Source organism: Dendrobates tinctorius, unplaced genomic scaffold, assembly GCF_039654945.1.
Source record: "Dendrobates tinctorius isolate UK_male_01 unplaced genomic scaffold, ASM3965494v1 ptg000027l, whole genome shotgun sequence".
Taxonomy (NCBI): domain Eukaryota; kingdom Metazoa; phylum Chordata; class Amphibia; order Anura; family Dendrobatidae; genus Dendrobates; species Dendrobates tinctorius.
In genome coordinates, this window is record NW_027361695.1 from 13,603,621 (window position 1) to 13,622,719 (window position 19,099).

The following is a 19,099-nucleotide window of genomic DNA, read 5'->3' on the forward strand; positions in this document are numbered from 1 at the left end:
CCATGCACTCGCTCAGGGGGGACATAGGAATATATGGCCCCCGAGGCGACTACTGGTACCTGGTGACGGGTGTAGCAGACCAGTGCCTGCCAGCAACCACCCGACCCAGGCATCCTCTTCTTTTCTTCTTTCTTCTAGAATCTTCAAGAGGTCTTCATCTTGAGGGTTCCCCATCGAGGACAGGAAACCAACTGATGCGGAGAGAAGAGCCGCCCCTTTTATCTTGAAGGTTTCCTGTCCTCGCTGGGCGGATCCCCTCACTCTCGTGGTGCCGTCATGTAGAATGGAAAAAATGAACTTTTTTGAATTTACCAAATTACTGCAATGAAACAAAGAGTGAAAAATTTAAAGGGGTCTGAATACTTTCTGTACCCACTGTACTTAGTCTGGATTTAAATGGGTCGTGCACTGCGGAAAAAAAAAAAAGGTGACTTGCAGGCAGCAATAAGGATGGAGTGCAACTTTCTAATACAGATCAGATGTCAATTCCATCTCCCTAGACAGATCACAAGGCTTGATGACGACTGTAGGAAACGTGGAAGTGTACAAGGACTTGCTCTAGTAGAAAAGCCAATAGGTGGCTCTGTGGGTAGTAAAGCACTTCTTAGAAGAGATTGTCTTCGAAAAGACCTTTCCACTATTTCCTCCATCATAAACCTTGTAAGTCGTCAAAATTGAATGTTAGCGGGCTAGTGTCATTTCGCGATTCATAACTAGAATATAGAAAAGACCACATTTTGCTTCATTTGCAAAATGTTTGGAAATTTTAAAAGAGATGGTGTATTTTTGTATGGTCTGAATTCAAGTGAAATTTCAAAGTATGTAGAAATGAGCGAGTGGAATTGAATTTTCCTTGCATTTATTAAAAAAAAAAAAAAAAAAAAAAAAAATGTATTCTCCAGAATATAGAATGCTTGCCATTCACTCAGTGAGCATTCAAAAAAATGGCGGCACAAATAAAAAAAAATAAAAAATAAATTAATCACCTTACAACTAACCCGTCCCACCACCCTAAGCAGCCAGCTTTTCTGCCCTCTGCACTTCTTTTCCCCTTTGTGCGTATTCTCTTCGGCCTCTTCACTCCAGATCCCGACTTTCTGCTCTACAAGGTCTCTGATGTTACTGTGCACCATAATGTTTCGGTGCATTTCGGGATGTCACAACGCTACGATTCTCATCTCCTGATGGCACAGCGACGTCTAAGGTCTACATGAGCCGCAAGCCAAGAACCAAAGAGAAAGCACACAACAGGGGAAAAGAAGAGGTGCGAAGGACTGAATGGTGAACTGCAGGAACGGCGGGACAGGTGAGCGGGAAGCATTTTTTTTTTTTTACATCCCTCATTTATTATGCTCAAGGGTCGGAAGAGACCCCAGAGCATAACAACGAACTTTCAATATACATCTGATAACATTGCTGCAAATCGAATTTCCCAGTAAAGTTTATGCAATTTGGCAAATTCAAATTTTGTCACATTCGATCATCAGCAAGACCATGTATATCTATGAGGAGAATCACTGCTAAGCTTAATTGTACTCCTGCATCTAGAGAAGACTATGAAAATTTAACAAATGAGGATCCTGAAATGGACATCCTTAAATCAGACCATAGCTCTACCACAAAAGGATGTCTCGCTCTGTAGGACCAGATGTGTCCATGCATTACCAGGACAGCTCATGAATTTTATTAGGAATGCTATAATGCTTTCCTGTGATGGTAGTGCAAAAGAATTATCGCTTGCTGACAAGTTCCCAGCAGATTACATCCGATTCTTGATGGTCACAAGCAGCAGGACGTTGTTTCCAGCTTCAAAATAGAATGTTCGAAAATAAAAAAAAAAAAAAAAAAAAAAAGATTGCCCATTATTGACAATACCTATGCTTTCACCCCCAAGAAATAAAACCATACCTGTTCATAGGCTGGATCAAGTATAGCATATCTCGGAGATGAGCTACAATATAGTCCATAGACCGAAGTAATTAAAATTATATATAGTCTAAGCCATGACCAATATTGATACAGTTTGCTAGTCAAAAAAATTAATTATACAGAGAAGACGGTCTTCTGGCAGCTGGACTATCTGACCAGAATTTAGCAATATTAGAAAGAGCAGTCCAAAGTGGACAACTGCCATAGTAAGTGCAGAAAGAGAAGACCCTTATCACCCCTCCTCAACTACGAACAGGAGTCACCACAACATAAATTAATTATTGCCCAGGATAACATTACCAGTTCCTTTTCGCTGTCATTGTCTTTAATGTAGGTCTTCTCCTTTTCTTCATCATTTTTGGTCCAGCTGTAAGATACCATGTAGTTCATGATCGGAGGGTGGTAAACAAAGGTCGGCTTCTTCCAAGAAACAACTAAAGCCGTCTTGTTAACTGGTTGCACTGTCATGCTGACCGGTGGGGAGCTGCAGACTAGAAGACAAAATACATGGTTACTCTCTGGGATGTAATTACTAGAATGTCAACTATACATCAATCTGAGACACTTGGTAACAAGGTTTTATGGGAAGACGCAACCCTTTAAAGAATGGCTTCCCATGTCCATGAATTACAAACACATGCAAATCTGTGCTCGTAGATGGCCTACGGTACCTGGCAATGGGCAAAAACAACAGATAAGGAAGCGTGTGGCGGCACGCTGCAATATCCAGGAAGGCTTTCTCAAGATATCTTCAAGGAGCTGGTTAATCATATGAGGTGGTGGAGAATGTAAAACTGGTTTAAAGATATCCATCAACACAAAACCACCGTTCAAACCAAACACATGCACTCCATCAGTGCACCCTTGCCATCGTCGAGCAGTTCAGCTTACCTTCACACCTACTTGTTTTACATTTCTCTCTGCCCCCACTCTTCCTTAATTGCCAGCCAAAAAGAGGCAAAAATAGATGAAAAATAAGCAGGTGGGAAGGTGCACTGAACTGCTCGGCCACACCAACGTGTACCGAGCACCGGTGCTTGATTCAGACAGTAATTTTGTACCAACAGATTCTCTTGGTGAAGCTCCACAAGTGTCTTGTAGACAACACTGTTAGACCTTGAAGACTCTTCTTCAGGTTCAAAAATTACACATTTAGCATTGTGGCATTACTGGTGGAACAGAAGCAACCTCAGGAAACTGCTGTTTCGTCAAGTAAAAAAAGAGAAATGTTCTTTATCAGCACAAATAAGAAGTGAAAAAGTTAGTGTTTGAGAGATACGCTCTCCAGCTAGAAATTGACTTTTTTTTTTTTTTAAATTCTGCTTAAGGCATAAATATTTTTCCAATAAAAACAGATAATTGACAAAAGGAACAAATTATAAAATGTCATGAGCAGCCTGTGCAGAGACCAGTAAAGGAAAAAACAAAAGATTAGGAATAACCAAATGTTGATATACGAGAGTCGGTAACCACAATGTCGTGAAATGGATGCTGAATAATGAAAGCAATCAACTTAAGACAGAAAGTTATCTAGACATTGATTACATTAGACCAAGATGTGCTTTAATGAAAGCATTTTGGTCTAGAAAAAGGAGCTTGGCCAAGTAGTAATAGGAAAGGGGGAGAAAAGAAGGGACATAAACAAAAAAATGGATTTCTCTGCCTTTAAGTAGAGAAATATTAAGGACCCTGAAGCGTTTGGGCATGTCCACCCGCAAAGGGACCAGAAGAACATGTTGGCTTATATGTTCTTGATCATTCTTAAAGCATAGCCTATAATATCATAATTAAATACATTTTCCAACATGATGAAAAATCCATGATTTGTTTCATCTTTTCGGGTATACAATAGATGGAGGATATCCTTTTTCCAAAGGCTCAGAATGTAGAGATCATCAAACTTTTGTATTAGAATAACGGGATGTATAATTCTGCATAGTCTGATTTACGAGAGATGAACCAGAGTCCCAAAATTTGTTTCATTTCAGACATTACTCCAAAAAAATATGCAAAATGGTTCCCTCATATGATACTTCTTCCAATGACATTGAGGAAGGTCGAAGGAAAGGTCTTTTCAGTTTGGGTCGAATCGTTTTCTACTGAAGCGGATCAGCTTCATTTATAGAATAATGTTTCCCACAACTTGGCTCAAGAGACTGAAATCGAAATCTCTGGACCTTTCTTGGTACTATATTGCACACAAAACCACTCAATTTCTTTTATTGAGGGGTCAATTAAAAAAGGGACAAAGCTTAAGGAAAAGTAGACTCTCTGGGAGTGTCCCCAAGCTGGGTCTGAAATGTCCAGAATTTGAACATTCATGTTGGTAGTATAAGTTCTTGCTACATAAGGTCACATTCACACGTTCAGTATTTGGTCAGTATTTTACATCAGTATTTGTAAGCCAAAATTAGGAGTGGAACAATCAGAGGAAAAGTCTAATAGAAACACGTCACCACTTCTGCATTTTTCACCCATTCCTGGTTACAAATACAGATCAGATCTGAAATACTGACCAAATACTGAAAATGTGAACATGGCCTAAGTGTTGAGTTGACAATCATGGTCTTCAATGCTCTCGTTGAAATATAGAACTGCAGAGACAATATAGGTATTATCTGTCACCTACAGGCGGAGATGAGTCTTTTGATAAATGGTATAAATTTGAAGACGTGATGTCAGATACAGAGATAAGGCCATGCCTTGAGGCTACTAATAGGCATTTTCTAATATAACGCAAAAAGAAGTGATCACAGCTTATACTTCAGGCATGGGAGATGCAGGAACTTTAATTATACATATTATTAAAAGTCATGTTCAGACATATTACACCCTCGGCTGGTTGTAGAAATCCTGTGAAGTTCAGTTTTCCATCATTTCCTCGTTCTTCGAATGAGCATCTTGTCTTTAAATTTTATTACTCAAATACATCAATTCTAAAACGACAAGGTGACAAATGGCGAGGAACTACAACTCAATATGATCCTGCCTACGAAAATGAAGAAACAAATGAATAAGACTTTGGGACCTTCTTCTCTCCCTCCCGGCAAACTATTCTACATGCTCTGGTAGACTGACAGTTTGAGATGATATTCAGACTTTTGCCTTAAAACCCATCATTTTCACAAATGACCGGCTCCTGGAAACAGGACTCAAACCAATCTTCCATACTTTTGACACCTGCAACGCACGGAGGCCAATAACCATGCATATTTTCAAATTTTTTTCGCCATTACGAAGACGCAAATCTTTTTTGGTATATTTTTTTTAGATCCATCTTTCCAACTATACAGTGTTTTTACAGGATCAACAAGAGTTTATTATGAGGCATTTTCATAACAAAGTACTTCATCCCATGCCCTTAGCGGAGTGTGACCCTACACTGTACTGGACGAAAAAGGGGGTAAAACAAACTACAGTGGAAAAAAAATACTTTGGGGTCAGCGGATGATTAATAGAGGGCTTTGAAATACTATGTCAGTTTTTAAGTGGCAATTCACAGTTAGGTAATTCGAATGACTATCTAATATGTATAGAGATGTTTCTACCTTCCCCCATGATGGAAGAGATAAGAAAAAAGTATCGGGCTGGTGGATTTTAATATGTCCAATCTTTATGTTCTTAGGGGTGGTAAGCCTTCCCCCGATTGACCACAGCGGCTTAGGCTAAGCACACACTGCATTTCGGACTACTTTTGGGAGTATATGCTCATGATGTATACACCTGATAAAGGTCAGTTTGGATGGAGTCAGTGGTATTCAACCCACCATAGTATACTTTTCCAGGCATGTTTTTTGTAAGTACATTGTACACACTTCGCCTTACTCCCTTTTCCCTATTCAGAACACATGCACACTGAGCTTGATGGAGGGAAAGAAAAGTGTACAACTAACCATTGCCATAAAAAGTTTACACATACCACTAATGAACAGAGAACTAGAAAAACATGGCTGCATTTTTTTTTCTAAACAGTGTCATGTCTATTTGGTTGTTTCTGGTATTACAGTTCGGCTCCGATGAAGAGAATTAGGGAAGAGTTCCAATACCACACACAACCGGCCGGCAGGTGTGGCACCGATTTTGGAATCCTGTTCGACTGTGAAAACCGTAAATCCATTCAATAGATAACTTTAAAGAAGCTCTCTCTTGAAAGAATTTATTCTCTTAATATAGCGCAGTCATCATATTATATAGCACTGTGTAAGTACAATTTCACATTTTGCCTTTCTAACCAGTTAATTTTTCTGTTTTCCATTAGGTTTATGACATCACGTGATTAAAAACAGACTAGCTGAATCGTTTTAAGCTCAATATAGAAAGCGGAAGTCTCTTTTCCCTGCAAGAGTCATCATTAGAACTACAATCCTATATCACTGCAAAGTCCCTGTAAGGCGGGAGGAGTGGAGCAGCTGGGTCGGGAGTTGGAGAGGAGGTGGAGCTAAGCTGCCAGGAACTTTGCAGAAATGTAGAATTGTAGTTCTAATGACAACTCACGCAGGGAAAATAGACTGTTTCTACATAGAGCTTAGAAGGATTCCAACAGTCTGTTTTTAATCAGGTGACGTCAGGCCTAATGGAAAAGAGAAGCATTAACTGGGTAGAAGGGCAAAATGAGCAATTGTAAGTACACAGAGCTATGTAATATGATCAACAAGAGTGTAATAACTTTGGTGGGAGTGCTTCTTTAATAGAATATCAGACAAGGTAAGATGGTCACAGGGGAGCGCCAACCAAGCGCAGCTTTGGGTGATGAAATGCAGCTCCAGCAGGGTGCTTCAGAAGAGGAAAGGAGGTGCAAAGTCGGATGAAACCCGGTCAGGAGGAGCGCAAAAACAGGGGCTAAATTAGTAATCAATCTTCTTTTATTAAATCCACAACGCGTTTGAGCAGGTAATTCTGTCTTCCTCAAGTGGCAATAAAATATGGCCATACCACATACAAAAATGAAATTCCACAAATATCGGTTTTTGACACAAAGTGAACAAACCTTACATAAATCAACAGTACGAGCAAAATTTAGAAACACTAAAACATGTTGTGTGAAACATCCACGTTCTCTCAGAGTTCATTCAGAAAATCCAACTTGATCAAAGCAAGACAAACCGACAGCTCACTGAAGGGTCAGATTACTGCTGCTAATTGAAATCTATGAAGAGGGTGTGGAAGAGAGAGAAGCAGAGTGAATGAAGTACAGACACATATAGACCTAAGCTGCTGTTTTCTAGTAGAGATGAGCAAATATTTCAATGTTCAGTCCAGCTCACGATTGCCGAATTTGCAATATTCGCTGATAGAAGAGACAGATTACATGCAGTAAATTCACATAGAATAGGTAGATATACAGATGTCTGTGACAAATACAATTAGTGCAGTGTGTGTGCAGCTTACTGCACATGTATGTATTTAATAAAAGATTATTTTTCTGAAGAAAAAAAAAAAAAATGACGTGGGCTCCTACTTAATTTTCGTAACTAGCAGAGGGAAAGCCGACGACTGGGGCAGATGTTTATAGCCTAGAAAGGGGGTAATACCCATGGAGCTTCCCAGGCTATTAATATCAGTTCACAGCTCATATGTGTGTCACTGACATCTATATCTATGTATTGTATAGGCCCTGTTACACACAGCAAGATCGCTGATTTTGTGACGCCACAGCGATCTCGCCAGTGACATCGCTGTGTGTCACGCATCAGCGATCGGCCCCCCGTCGGGTATTGCTGATCATGCAGGAGTGTCCTGGGCCATTTTTTGATTGTTGGTCTCCCGCTGGCCAGCGCCCATTGCTGCGTGTGACAGCGAGAGACCAACGATCAGCGACGCTGGGAGCTGGTATCCAAGGTAAACAGCGGATATTTAAGAGCCGCGCGGCTCTTAATTACCCGCTGTTTACCCTGGATACCAGCTTGCTCGCTGGTCCTGATCGCTGGTGAGTCTGTCTATGTGACAGCTCACCAGCGATCAGCTAACTATGTCCCAACGATCCCATCCATGTCGGATCGTTGGTAGGATCGCTGGGACAATTGCTGGGACATTGAAGCGTGTAACGGGGCCTTTAGTGTATATATCTAATCTATTCTATCCTGTCATGCTGTGTTTTTACTGAACATGGCACATGTATTGCCGGCTTTTATTTATCTTTTACCGAATCTTACCGACTTCTTCCGATTTTAAGAAAAATGCTCATGTTAGGCCTCTTTCACACTTCCGTTTTTGACAATCGGTCAAGATCCGCCAATTTTGAAAAAAAAAAACGGATCCGCCATTTTTCTTTGCGGATCCGTTTTTTTCCCCATTGACTTTCATTATTGGCGGATCCTGACTGATTGCCGTCCGTTGCATCCGTTTTTTTGAGGATCCGCCACAATGTTAGTGTCCGTCAACATCCTCAAAGATTTCCAAACGGAGCTTGCAACGTTTTTTTTGCCGGCGGATCCTCCAGACACTGAATTAACCCTAAAATTGTCTGGGTGCCGGACAAAAAAAAAAAAAAAATCTCTCTCTCTCTCCTTCCCGGCCAGCGCTTTAAATTTCCTCATTTTCAGGATCCGTCTAAAAACAGATCCTGTGCCATCCGTTCACATGAGTTGAGAACGGATCCGCTTGTCTGCCTTTTTGGCGGATTTTAACTGATGCAAATAACTGAAGTGTGAAAGAGGCCTTACCGATCACAAATCCGAATACACCATATTCGTGACGAATTTATGCTTGGTGATCAATGTTTTCCAGACATATTCGCTCATCTCTACCTTCTAGAAAGTGTTTATCTTACACCAGAGCTGGATTCAGAGCAACACTGCTCAGTACTGCTGCATAGTACACTCCATACGCTAAATAGAGACGGAATATTTCACGTCTGTGTGCACTGCACGTGGGAGACATCATAGCAGCTATTCCCCACTCACTAGCTCAGAGACAACTGGGAATTAGGATTAAGCCTGCAGAGGGGAAAATTGGTGAAAAAAATGATAGGCTATGAGTCATATAATAATTAGCAATGGTGTTATTCCTTATGTGCACCACATCACAGCTTATTCTGAACAGTCACCTGGAATGACAAGTAGGATTTATTTCTAATATAAAAAAAATGACCGAAGCGGTAAAAGATTTAATAAATGAAGAAACTGCTATGCTCTCTTAGTATCGGACTCTTCACCAAGGGAAATTCAATGTCTACGCTGAATATTTTTCCTGTCTCTTGCTCGCTCTCTCTCGAGGCTTCCGGCTATCGATATGCAGGAATCAGTAAGACGCGCGACTGCCGAGTACATCGCATTTCCTTGAGGTCATCCAACTAATCATATTTGAAATTCAACAGAACAAATAAAACTAATCAAATCAACTCGACAACCATACATTATTAAAATCTATTGACATTTCAGGTCATTTATGGACGGCTGCGGCTGATTCATAATATACGAGCGTAATGTACACTATTACTTATCTAATGAATAAAACGCTCTTCTCTGTACGGAATCGAGATATATTACGGTTAACCAACGCTACGGTGACAGCCTCTCGACGCGTGGATAACCGGCCGCGTTTCGAGCAGTCCTTCCAGCCTCGGTCTCTTGGTAAATCACATACTTTTGACGCGTCAGTGCTATAGGCATTTGCAAGTTTTAGCATACTAAGCAAGCGTCGGATAAACGGCGCGCACACTTCATACATGGCTTGCATAGACAAGATGCGGAGACGCGGGGAAAACCAATCATTTGCTTACCGACTACGGTCACGCTGTACAACGAACATGCACACTGATGTCTAGTGTCATCTGCTGCACTGAATGAGAGACCCCGATCGTATAGGGATCAATATCATTAATTGGTAGGGTGCTAGATGGCTTTATTATATAGGACGGGCATAAATTACCTGTAATAAGAATATTTCAATAAAATATGGAAAATAAAAAATATGAAAAATACAGAAACTATTGCAAATTAAAAACATATTAAAAACATAAGTGAGATGCACAAGTGTGAACAAGTCGGTAAGACAACGTTCACACCACCCACTAACTGAGACACAACAAGAAAACAGATTTGCAAAAATACTCTGCAGTAAATTATATGACAGTAATCAGCAAGTGCTGGATAACAAATACAGGGTATTTAGTCGATATGTTTTTTTGCAAAAAAATGTATACCAAGCTGCTTCACCGCGTCAAGGTAACCCGTATTGAAGCAGTCCCTATCTAATGTATTTAAAACCTCAACATCTGAACAGTGTCTAAAATGAACAGGATTCGGACAGGCGCTTCTTAGTATGGGCTTGTGGTATTCAGATGTTCAGGTTTTAAATACATTAGATAGGGACTGCTTCAATACGGGTTACCTTGACGCGGTGAAGCAGCTTGGTATACATTTTTTTGCAAAAAAAGTATTGACTAAATACCCTGTATTTGTTATCCAGCACTTGCTGATTACTGTCATATAATTTACTGCAGAGTATTTTTGCAAATCTGTTTTCTTGTTGTGTCTCAGAAACTATTGCAAGAACTATAAAAAAAATAAAAAAAATAAAAAAAAGTACAGTTATTGCCTTTTATGGGAACCCCGTTACATGAAAAACAAGAGACCAATCTGCGAGCAGCATGCTAAAGAGCAGAGGGGGCTGAGCAGATTGATATATCAATTTGCAGGAAATGATTCAGTAGAACGAGTCATTTAAATCTCTGCTCGCTGTGTTTAGGAGTCCGGTGGGCGATCCTACTCAGGGAGTCATAGTTATATCTGAATGCAATTATATATAGGAATGTCAGTTAATCATGGAGTAAGAGTGTTAGAAAACCCACGTAGGTTTGTTGTACAAAACAGTCCACGATTCACAAATGACCTCATGGGATCGCCTAAAGTTAAAAAGCTCAAGAGGAGCAATACTCATATACACCGTATTAAAGTGGACCTAAGGCAGTAAAAATGAACACAATCGCAAAGGCTTTAGGTTTATATCAATGCATCTCTGAACAGCAGCAGTTACTAAAGACAAAAAAAAAAAAAAAAAAAGAAAAGAGTCAACTCCTGCTCTACCGTCCACATCACTATAGCTTGTCTGGTGATTAAGATGATTATCACTACTAGTATGATTCCTTGACAATTTTTGGAAGTGATCATGTAGGAAACAGTGCTGTGTGAAGCTGCTGGAATTTGTTACAAAACCACGCCTCTGTCAAGCCCCATTAACCTGCCCTTTACCTATAGGCTAGGGTGATGGGGCTCAGTCTGAAGAAGAGGAATCCTGATATCAAACATGGGCAACTTTCTGGAAGCCTGCTTTCCTGTTAGTCACAGTACTCAGGGAATTTATCAGCTGTTATGGGAACCTTCCTATCGTCCAAGAAGAGATGTCAAGTCTGCTATTCAGTCACAATATACAGTCTTAAAGGGAAGCTATCGTCAGTTCATGACCTATTGTTTAAATCATGGTTTGTTTTTTTAATTCAAATCATGATATTTATTAAATTACTAAAATTAGTACTCTTGCAATTTTCACACTGGCCCACCAGGGCTTTTTTTTTTTTTTTTTTTTTTTTTAGACTTTTACTTCCTGTCCTTTCAGAAAGCGTTTACAGCAGTTTCATTATCATCAGAGGCAGGATTACAATGACCGGTAACATCTCTATGTACATAGATAACACTGGACCCATCAATCACAATAGGCGATATCACTGCTTCCTCTCCTTTCACAATGAACTTTGCACTTGCTCGTTAGTTGCTTCAATAAAAAAATGGGCAGGGTCGCCAACCATGAGAAAATTCCACGACCGTCCTAAAAAAAATAGCACACTGTCCATAAATGAAATTAGAGGCAATTGTAATTTTTTTTCTTTGCAGCCGAAGAAACTTATATACAGATTTTGATTGTAATTCTCGTCATCACTTTACAGCTTGCAGTAAATGCAGAGAATGTCTTTATATCAGAATTATGGGCTGCAGACACGGATCACTTATACGGTTGTATTATGGTTGTCTAATGTGTCCATACAAAATATTGTCTGTCTTATTTTTTGGGTAAATGGTCCAGAAAAAACAAAACAAAAACAAAAAGTTAAAGTTGGCAACTATGAAGATAGGTTTAGAGCCAGTCTGTTCTTTGTGGCTAATGTACATTTATTGTTTCCTGAAACATCAGGAAGTTAGAGCCTAAAAAAAACACCACAGTGGCCGGTGTAAAACATGCAAGACTTCTATTTTTGCTGTTTTTTTTAATATTTTTAATATAGAATGTGATAGGCAAAAAACCAAACGTGATTTAAACAATTGGTTATTTTCTGATGACTTCCCTTATCAGGTCATAAAGTCTTTATCTTCATTTACACAGTTAATTGCAATTTCTTGTCTACTGCTATCAGCCCATTCAGGCTGAGAAGACCTTGACTGTAGCATTCTCCAAAAGGATTAACAAAAGAAAAGTTTAAAAAAAAAAAAAAAAAAAAACAACAACATGTCCACCCCCATGACCACATCCTATCATTTGCTCATCTCCATTTCTGAGGACCTCCAGAAACATTTACATACATATATGTGACGGACACAAGCAGCTCTCTCTATACAGTACACTTGTGGGTTTTGATTTACTAGCCCTTTAATTAAAGGGACGGTAAATTCTATGATTAACATAAGAGCAATTTACGGCCGAGAACTGGATGTTCCTTCTCTTTACTAGAAGCAAATGGGTTAAACAAGAACTTCTCTCTCTCCATTTCCCAAATCTCCTTTCCCAGATCTTATGTTTTCCGTGCCCTCTCTGTGAACCACGTCTGGTATTTATGCGGAAAACCAGGGGCCTCTGATATATGTTGCTTGGGGAAATTGTCGAAACTGAAGCACGGGGATCAACTATCCAAAATGAACTTGACGCAGACACCCAAAGGGACCAAGCGTGAAGCGTTGTGTCACCGCTCTCCGCGAGAGACACGGGACGCAACCTTTTTGAAGAGGTGATTGATGGCGCGGTGGCAATAACTTTACTGTGAGATATGGTTCCATTTATGATGTCAGGCTGGGTGAAATAGTGAACGAGAACTAAATTGCCTCTCTTGAATAGCGCTGTACCTTTTGACTTCGGATCAATAGTTGGAACATTGCCTCTGCAGGGAAACATGTCGAAAGAAAACCCTCATGTCTAGTGTAAATGACTTCGAAGGGACCAAGGCGGCTAAATTGACTATTAGGTTGGATTAACCTGGTGCACTAAATAGGGGAAACATTAACATCCTAGGTGCGGGCTGAAATATCCCACTTATTGATCGGAAATCAAAATGTTTTCAACTCAAAAAACAAACGGCGGCAGCGAATGGCTGCAAAAGTCATCACAAATCCCATATTAACACCTAGTATTTTATATTTCCTAGAAAGTCCCTATAAGTACTATGTGAACACCCATGTGGCGCTAAAGGATTTGTACAGGATCATGAAAATATGGCTGCTTTGTTTTCAAAAACAGCGCCAACCCTGTCAACAGGTTGACTATGGTATTGCAGCTCAGCTCCATTCCCTGTGAAAGGTTACAGACTCGACATGGAAAAAATATTTTTTTACATAGGTTACGGGTTAACTTTAGTTAATAAAATTTAACTTTGCAACCTTCATTCAATCATTCATATTTAGACCCTCTATGTGTGTTTGCAATCTGATCCAACTTTCAGATTTTTCTCTGGTGGGAGTGTCTCAGCAATATAGGTTGGATGTGAGCTCGGTGGGTACGGAGGCCTTCATTTGCTGACCCGAATCAGGTCCAATACTGTATTTTCCATGCGCTGTCCTCCTCGTCTATAATCTGTTTCTCTGCCTTCGAAAGTAAGGTCACTGCAGATCTGTGTATAACAATCTCCCCTTCCCTCCTGCTATCTCTAACACTGAGAAAAGGGAAGGAGAGAACAGAGAGCAACAGGAGTGGAAGCTCTAATGGATTTGTAACATTTTTACAAAGTGCTGTACAAGATCAAGGACTTGAACCAAATGATTTTTAACCAATTTTTTTTTTAATGGAAACGGTTTAAAAAACTACTTACCTAACTTTGTGTTTAGGAGTCAAATAAGCAAAAAAAAAAAAAAAATTTGAATTGTTCAAAAGGACAAACAGCACGGAGCTGGTATTCTAACCAACCTGTAAACGGGTTGTTGCTCTATTTTTGAATCAGGGAAGTTCTGAATTTTTTTTTTTTCCCCCAGGAAAAAAAAAAACTAAATTGTCATATGCCGTTGAGTATCTAAATGCATTTGATTACTTATCTGGGTTACAATATGCATTAGAATTGTAATGCGCATGCCGTTATTGATTTTATGAATCCCATTGGTCCAACATTCATTAAAAACTTAAAAACACAGAGCTCTGGTGATCTTCGTTATGGAAACTGTAGGCACCAAACACAATATAGTAACATAGGAAAAATTTAATTACATATAGCCCAACTCTAACACCCCCACCCCCCCCCCACAAAAAAAAAGCCCACCTTAAGAGGGTCAGATCAGTCATCAATTCTGATGTGTTTATTTTTATAAATATTTGCATTCCATATGAAATTAAAAAATTCAGGAATATCTTTTCCTGCTATTCCTGGAGAGGTCCGGTGCCTGCGCACTGCAGTATTCTGCTCTGCCCTCGACAGGGCAGAGCAGTGCGCCTGTGCCAGAGCCACGATAGGCAACAAAGAAGAGGACGTCACCGTCAGAAGATGGGAGGCACCGGACCGCAACACCCATCGGACCAAGACCAGACTGCCCCCCGGGTGTGTATAATCTAACTAGTTTTTCTTCTCTATCAGGTTACATCGGGGGGGGGGGGGGGGGGGGGGGGCGCTTATCTACAGCATTACAGAATGCTGTAGATAAGCCCCTGATGTCGGTGCCGGCAGTTCATAGTCAAAAAAAGGGGTGACGGATTCCCTTTAAATAAAAATCTGTGACATGCTATGATGTCGAATCACTCAGGGGAAAAAGTATTGAACACATGAAGAAAGGTGCAAAAAGCTATGGAAAGTCATGACACCAACTGCATTCAGTAATTAGAAAGCAATCCTGAAACAGTGAAAAATAATATCAGCTGGTTCAACTGATGGCCTGTAAAAATTTGTTTCATTACTAAGGTGCCAAACAAGAAACATCTCACATGGGCAAAAGCAGGGAGCTGTCTCAAGACCTTTGCAACCTTATTGTTGCAAAGCATACTGATTGAATTAGTTACAGAAGAATTTCCATACTAGAGAACACTGTGGGGCCATAATCCATAAGTGGAGAGAATATCGTTACACTAAAACTGGACGCGATTAGGTGCACCCTGCAAGATTTCAGACAGAGTAATGAAAATAATTAGCAGAAGAGTTGTCTAAGAGCCAATGACCACCTGTGGAAAGCCACAGAAAGACCTTGAATCAGCAGGTACAATTTTTTCAAACAAAACAATAAGTAATGCACTTCATGGCCTGTATGCACGCTCAACACTCAAGACTCCATTGCTGAACAAAAAGCAAGTTTAACTGTGCTTAAAGTTTGCTCAACAACATTTAGACAAGACTGTGAAATACTGGGAGAATATGGTCTGGTCAGACGAGAACAAAATTTAATTCTTTGGATGTCATAATACATACCATGTTTGGAGGCCAAAAGGCACTGCATATCACCCCAAAACACCACATCAACAGTGAAGTTTGGAGATGGGAACATCATGGCGTGGAGCGGTTTTTCAGCATACAGCACTGGCAAACTTCATATAATTGAAGGAAGGATGAATGGACAAATGTAATGAGACATTCTTGATAAAAAATGTGCTGCCATCTACTAGGATGATGATGATGATGATGATACGAGGGTGGATATTTTAGCAAGACAATTAACCCAAACACACAGCGAAGGAAACTCTCTATTGGTTTCCGAGAAAGAAAATAAAGCTGCTAGAATGGCCGAGCCGATCACCGGACCTGAATCCAATAGAAACATATATGGAAGAAACTAAAGCTCAGATTTCATAGAATGGGCCCACGGGGCCTTCAGGATGTGATGAGTGTTTGTGTGGAACAATTGGGCAAAATTACACCTGAGCAATGCCTGCGACTAGTTTCTCCATAAAGGTGTCTTTAAGCTGTCATCAACAACAAAGGCTTTTGTATGAAGTATTAAATATATTTCAGTAAGTATTCAATAGTTTTTCCCAGTGTCATTTCTCATTATTACATATCGTTTTTGGACGTATATGGTTTGATTTCTCTGCCTGTGTGGACTGGACGGGTTGTTAGCAGACATCTGGTGAGAAATTCATGTCAACAGCACATTTAGAAATAGATTTACTTAGAAAATGAGTGACGTGTTCAATACTTATTTCACCCGCTGGATATGGAGCAAAATCTAGAAATACAGGCATAAAATTAATCACTTACTCATCCTCAAAGCTTCCAGCAGACATGAGGTTAAATTCTTTATGAAATAAAGCTCAGGATACAGATTTTATGAATCAGGAAGGTAAAAGGTCAGAAGAGCAGTAAATGCTCATAATTGACAAAGTCTTTGGGCTTTTTTTTTTTTTTAGCTTCAGAAGGAGTTTACGTATTTGGTTCAGAGCAGAGGAAATTTTTTGCCGAAAAGGTCAGCGGATGCCTGGTCTTGTAATAAAGTACAAACTCTGCACCGGAACAAATTGGTGGCCTGCAGGCTCCGTTCGGAACTATGTGAACTAAACAATATATACGCACTACTCTATCAATTGTTGTATCAGAAAATGAAAAAAAAAAAAAATTGTACTTGAGGATAGTGAATCATAAGGTTTAATTTCTTTAATTAAATTTTAAACGTTTCTTAGGATGTTCACATGTCCAATCTTTCATTCTGTTTTCGGAACGAAGAAATGGAGTGAGATCTGTTGCATCAATTTTGCCCCATTGTTTATTAAATGGTCCATTTGGGTTGCATTTTTTTTTTTTATAACTTCACATTCTAAAAACCATCACCAAATGGACCCCATAAGAATCAATGTGGCCCCCTCTGCTTCCAACAGCAAAAATGATGAAACAAATCAGTTATTCACTGAAAATCGCTTCATAAAAGCCCCTGCACCGCTGATAAAGCAGGTTTAATGGTGAAACATGTCATGGTGGCTTGTGTGATAGGTTTTACCAATTGTGGCGGCGGTTCCTTGATCAAGCAGGTTTAGTGGTGAAATAGGTCATGGTGGATAGTGTGATAGGTTTTAACAACTGTGGTGGCGGTTCCTTGATCAAGCAGGTTTTATGGCGAAACATGTTTAGGCAGTTTTGCAACGGGTTGTAACAATTGTGGTGGCTGACTCATGCACTAGTATGGTGGTGTGTACTGCAGACATAGCACAAACCTAACTGCGAGAATGGAGGGTTCATGCTCTCAATTAGGCCTGTTTCACACTTCAGTTTTTGTCCATCAGTCAAGATCCGCCGTTTTGCAAAAAAAAACGGATCCGCCATTTTGTTTGGCGGATCCGTTTTTTTTTCCCATTGAGTTGCATTACCGGTGGATCTTGACTGATATTTTTTTGCAGATCCACCAAAATTTTGCCGTCCGCCAACATGCCCGAAAGGAGCATGTAACGTTTTTTCGGCCGGCAGGATCCGCACTTCACACTGCGCATGCCCGAAAGTCTTCACTCAGCCGGAAATGTAACCCTAAAGTCTGTTCTGGAGGCTGGAACAAAATTCTCTCTCTCTCTCTCTCATTCTCTCCTCCCCAGGCTGCAGTTCCTTTAAAAGTCTTCATTCATCGGATCCGTCAAAAAAACGGTCTGGTGCCATCCGTTCACATCAGTTAGCAACGGATCCGCTTTCCGCCATTTTGGCGGATTTTAACTGACACAAAAAAAAAATTAAGTGTGAAACAGGCCTTAGACAGCAATATTGGAGAATCCATAGATAAGGAACTTTCTTCCCGTTTGTTAACATTTTAGAAGGATGCCTAATAAAAAGATGTGACAATATCACTGGACATGTTGCAGAAGAGTGTTTTGTCTCCCCCTTTGATGTGGGCTCTGGCGCTGAGCCCACATCTTTCCCGTGACATGTCAGCTGTTTTGAACAGCTGACATGTGCCTCTAACAGCCGCAGGTGGAATCGTGATCCACCCCTGGCTGCCAACCTGTTAAATGCCGCTATCAATCTCCGACAGCGGCATTTAAGTTGCACTTCCGGGAAGCGCGCCGGAAATCCCACCCACCGGTGACCCTGTCACGTGATCTCAGATCACTGATGGGTTGGCATGACCACCAGAGGTCTCCAGGAGCTCTATATGGATGTCTTAGCCGTATTACTATGAGTGCAGCCCAGTGGTCGGCGCTCATAGCAGGTGAGCATTTCTGCTACGTACAGGCGATCTGATCATCGCCTGTGTGTAGAAGAGGCGATCGGACAACTGGAGCTTCTAGTCTCCCATATAGACATGCAAAAAGTGAAAAAAAAAAAAAAAAATGTTTTTAAAATATTGAAAAAATAAAAATATAAAAAGTTCAAATCACCCCAATTTTGCCCCATTCAAAATAAAATCAAAATCAAACATACACATATTTGGTATCGCCGCGCTCAGAATTGCTTGATCTATCAAGCTATAAAAAGAATTAATCCGATTGATAAACAGCGCAGCGAAGAAAAAAAGTCAAAACCCCAGAAATACATTTTTTTGGGTCGCCACAACATTGCATTAAAATGCAATAACGGGTGATCAAAAGAACGTATACAAACTAAAATGGTATCGGTAAAAAAGTCAGCTCGGCACGCAAAAAATAAGCCCTCACCCGGCCCCAGATCCTGAAAAACAGAGACGCTAAGGGTATTGGAAAATTTCCCAATTTTTTTTTTTTCTTTTTACAAGTTTTGGATTTTTTTTTCATCATTTAAATAAAAACAACATTGACGGAAAACTTAAAAAGGTTACGCTCTGGGAAGAAGTGGAAAGCGAAAAAGAAACGCAAAAATGAAAAAAGGGCTCCGCCATGAAGGGGTTCAGGACAGTTTCAAAGGAAGTCAAATAATCTCTGTTCAGTTTAATGAGCAAACCAAAGGGATGTCATTAGTTACGCAATTAGAACCATTATTAAGGAATGGGTCTGGTTTTTTTTTTTTAGAATGTTAAAAAGATTTTATTTTAGAACAGAAAGAAAAAAAAGTTTAACCCGCTAAACAGATCCCATAGTAATTAGTGGGGCCCATCTGCTTCCGATT

The 19,099-nt window shown here is 40.1% G+C and overlaps 1 protein-coding gene across 2 annotated transcripts in view; it reads right to left on the bottom strand.

Annotated features, from left to right (window-relative positions):
* Window positions 1–19,099, bottom strand: part of PTPRG (protein tyrosine phosphatase receptor type G) — a 583,893-nt gene that overhangs the window by 159,074 nt on the left and 405,720 nt on the right. For both annotated transcript variants that reach the window (XM_073569806.1, XM_073569808.1), the window contains exon 9: window positions 2,230–2,420. In XM_073569806.1, coding sequence (XP_073425907.1) covers window positions 2,230–2,420 — 191 coding nt within the window. The remainder of the gene's footprint in view (window positions 1–2,229; window positions 2,421–19,099) is intronic.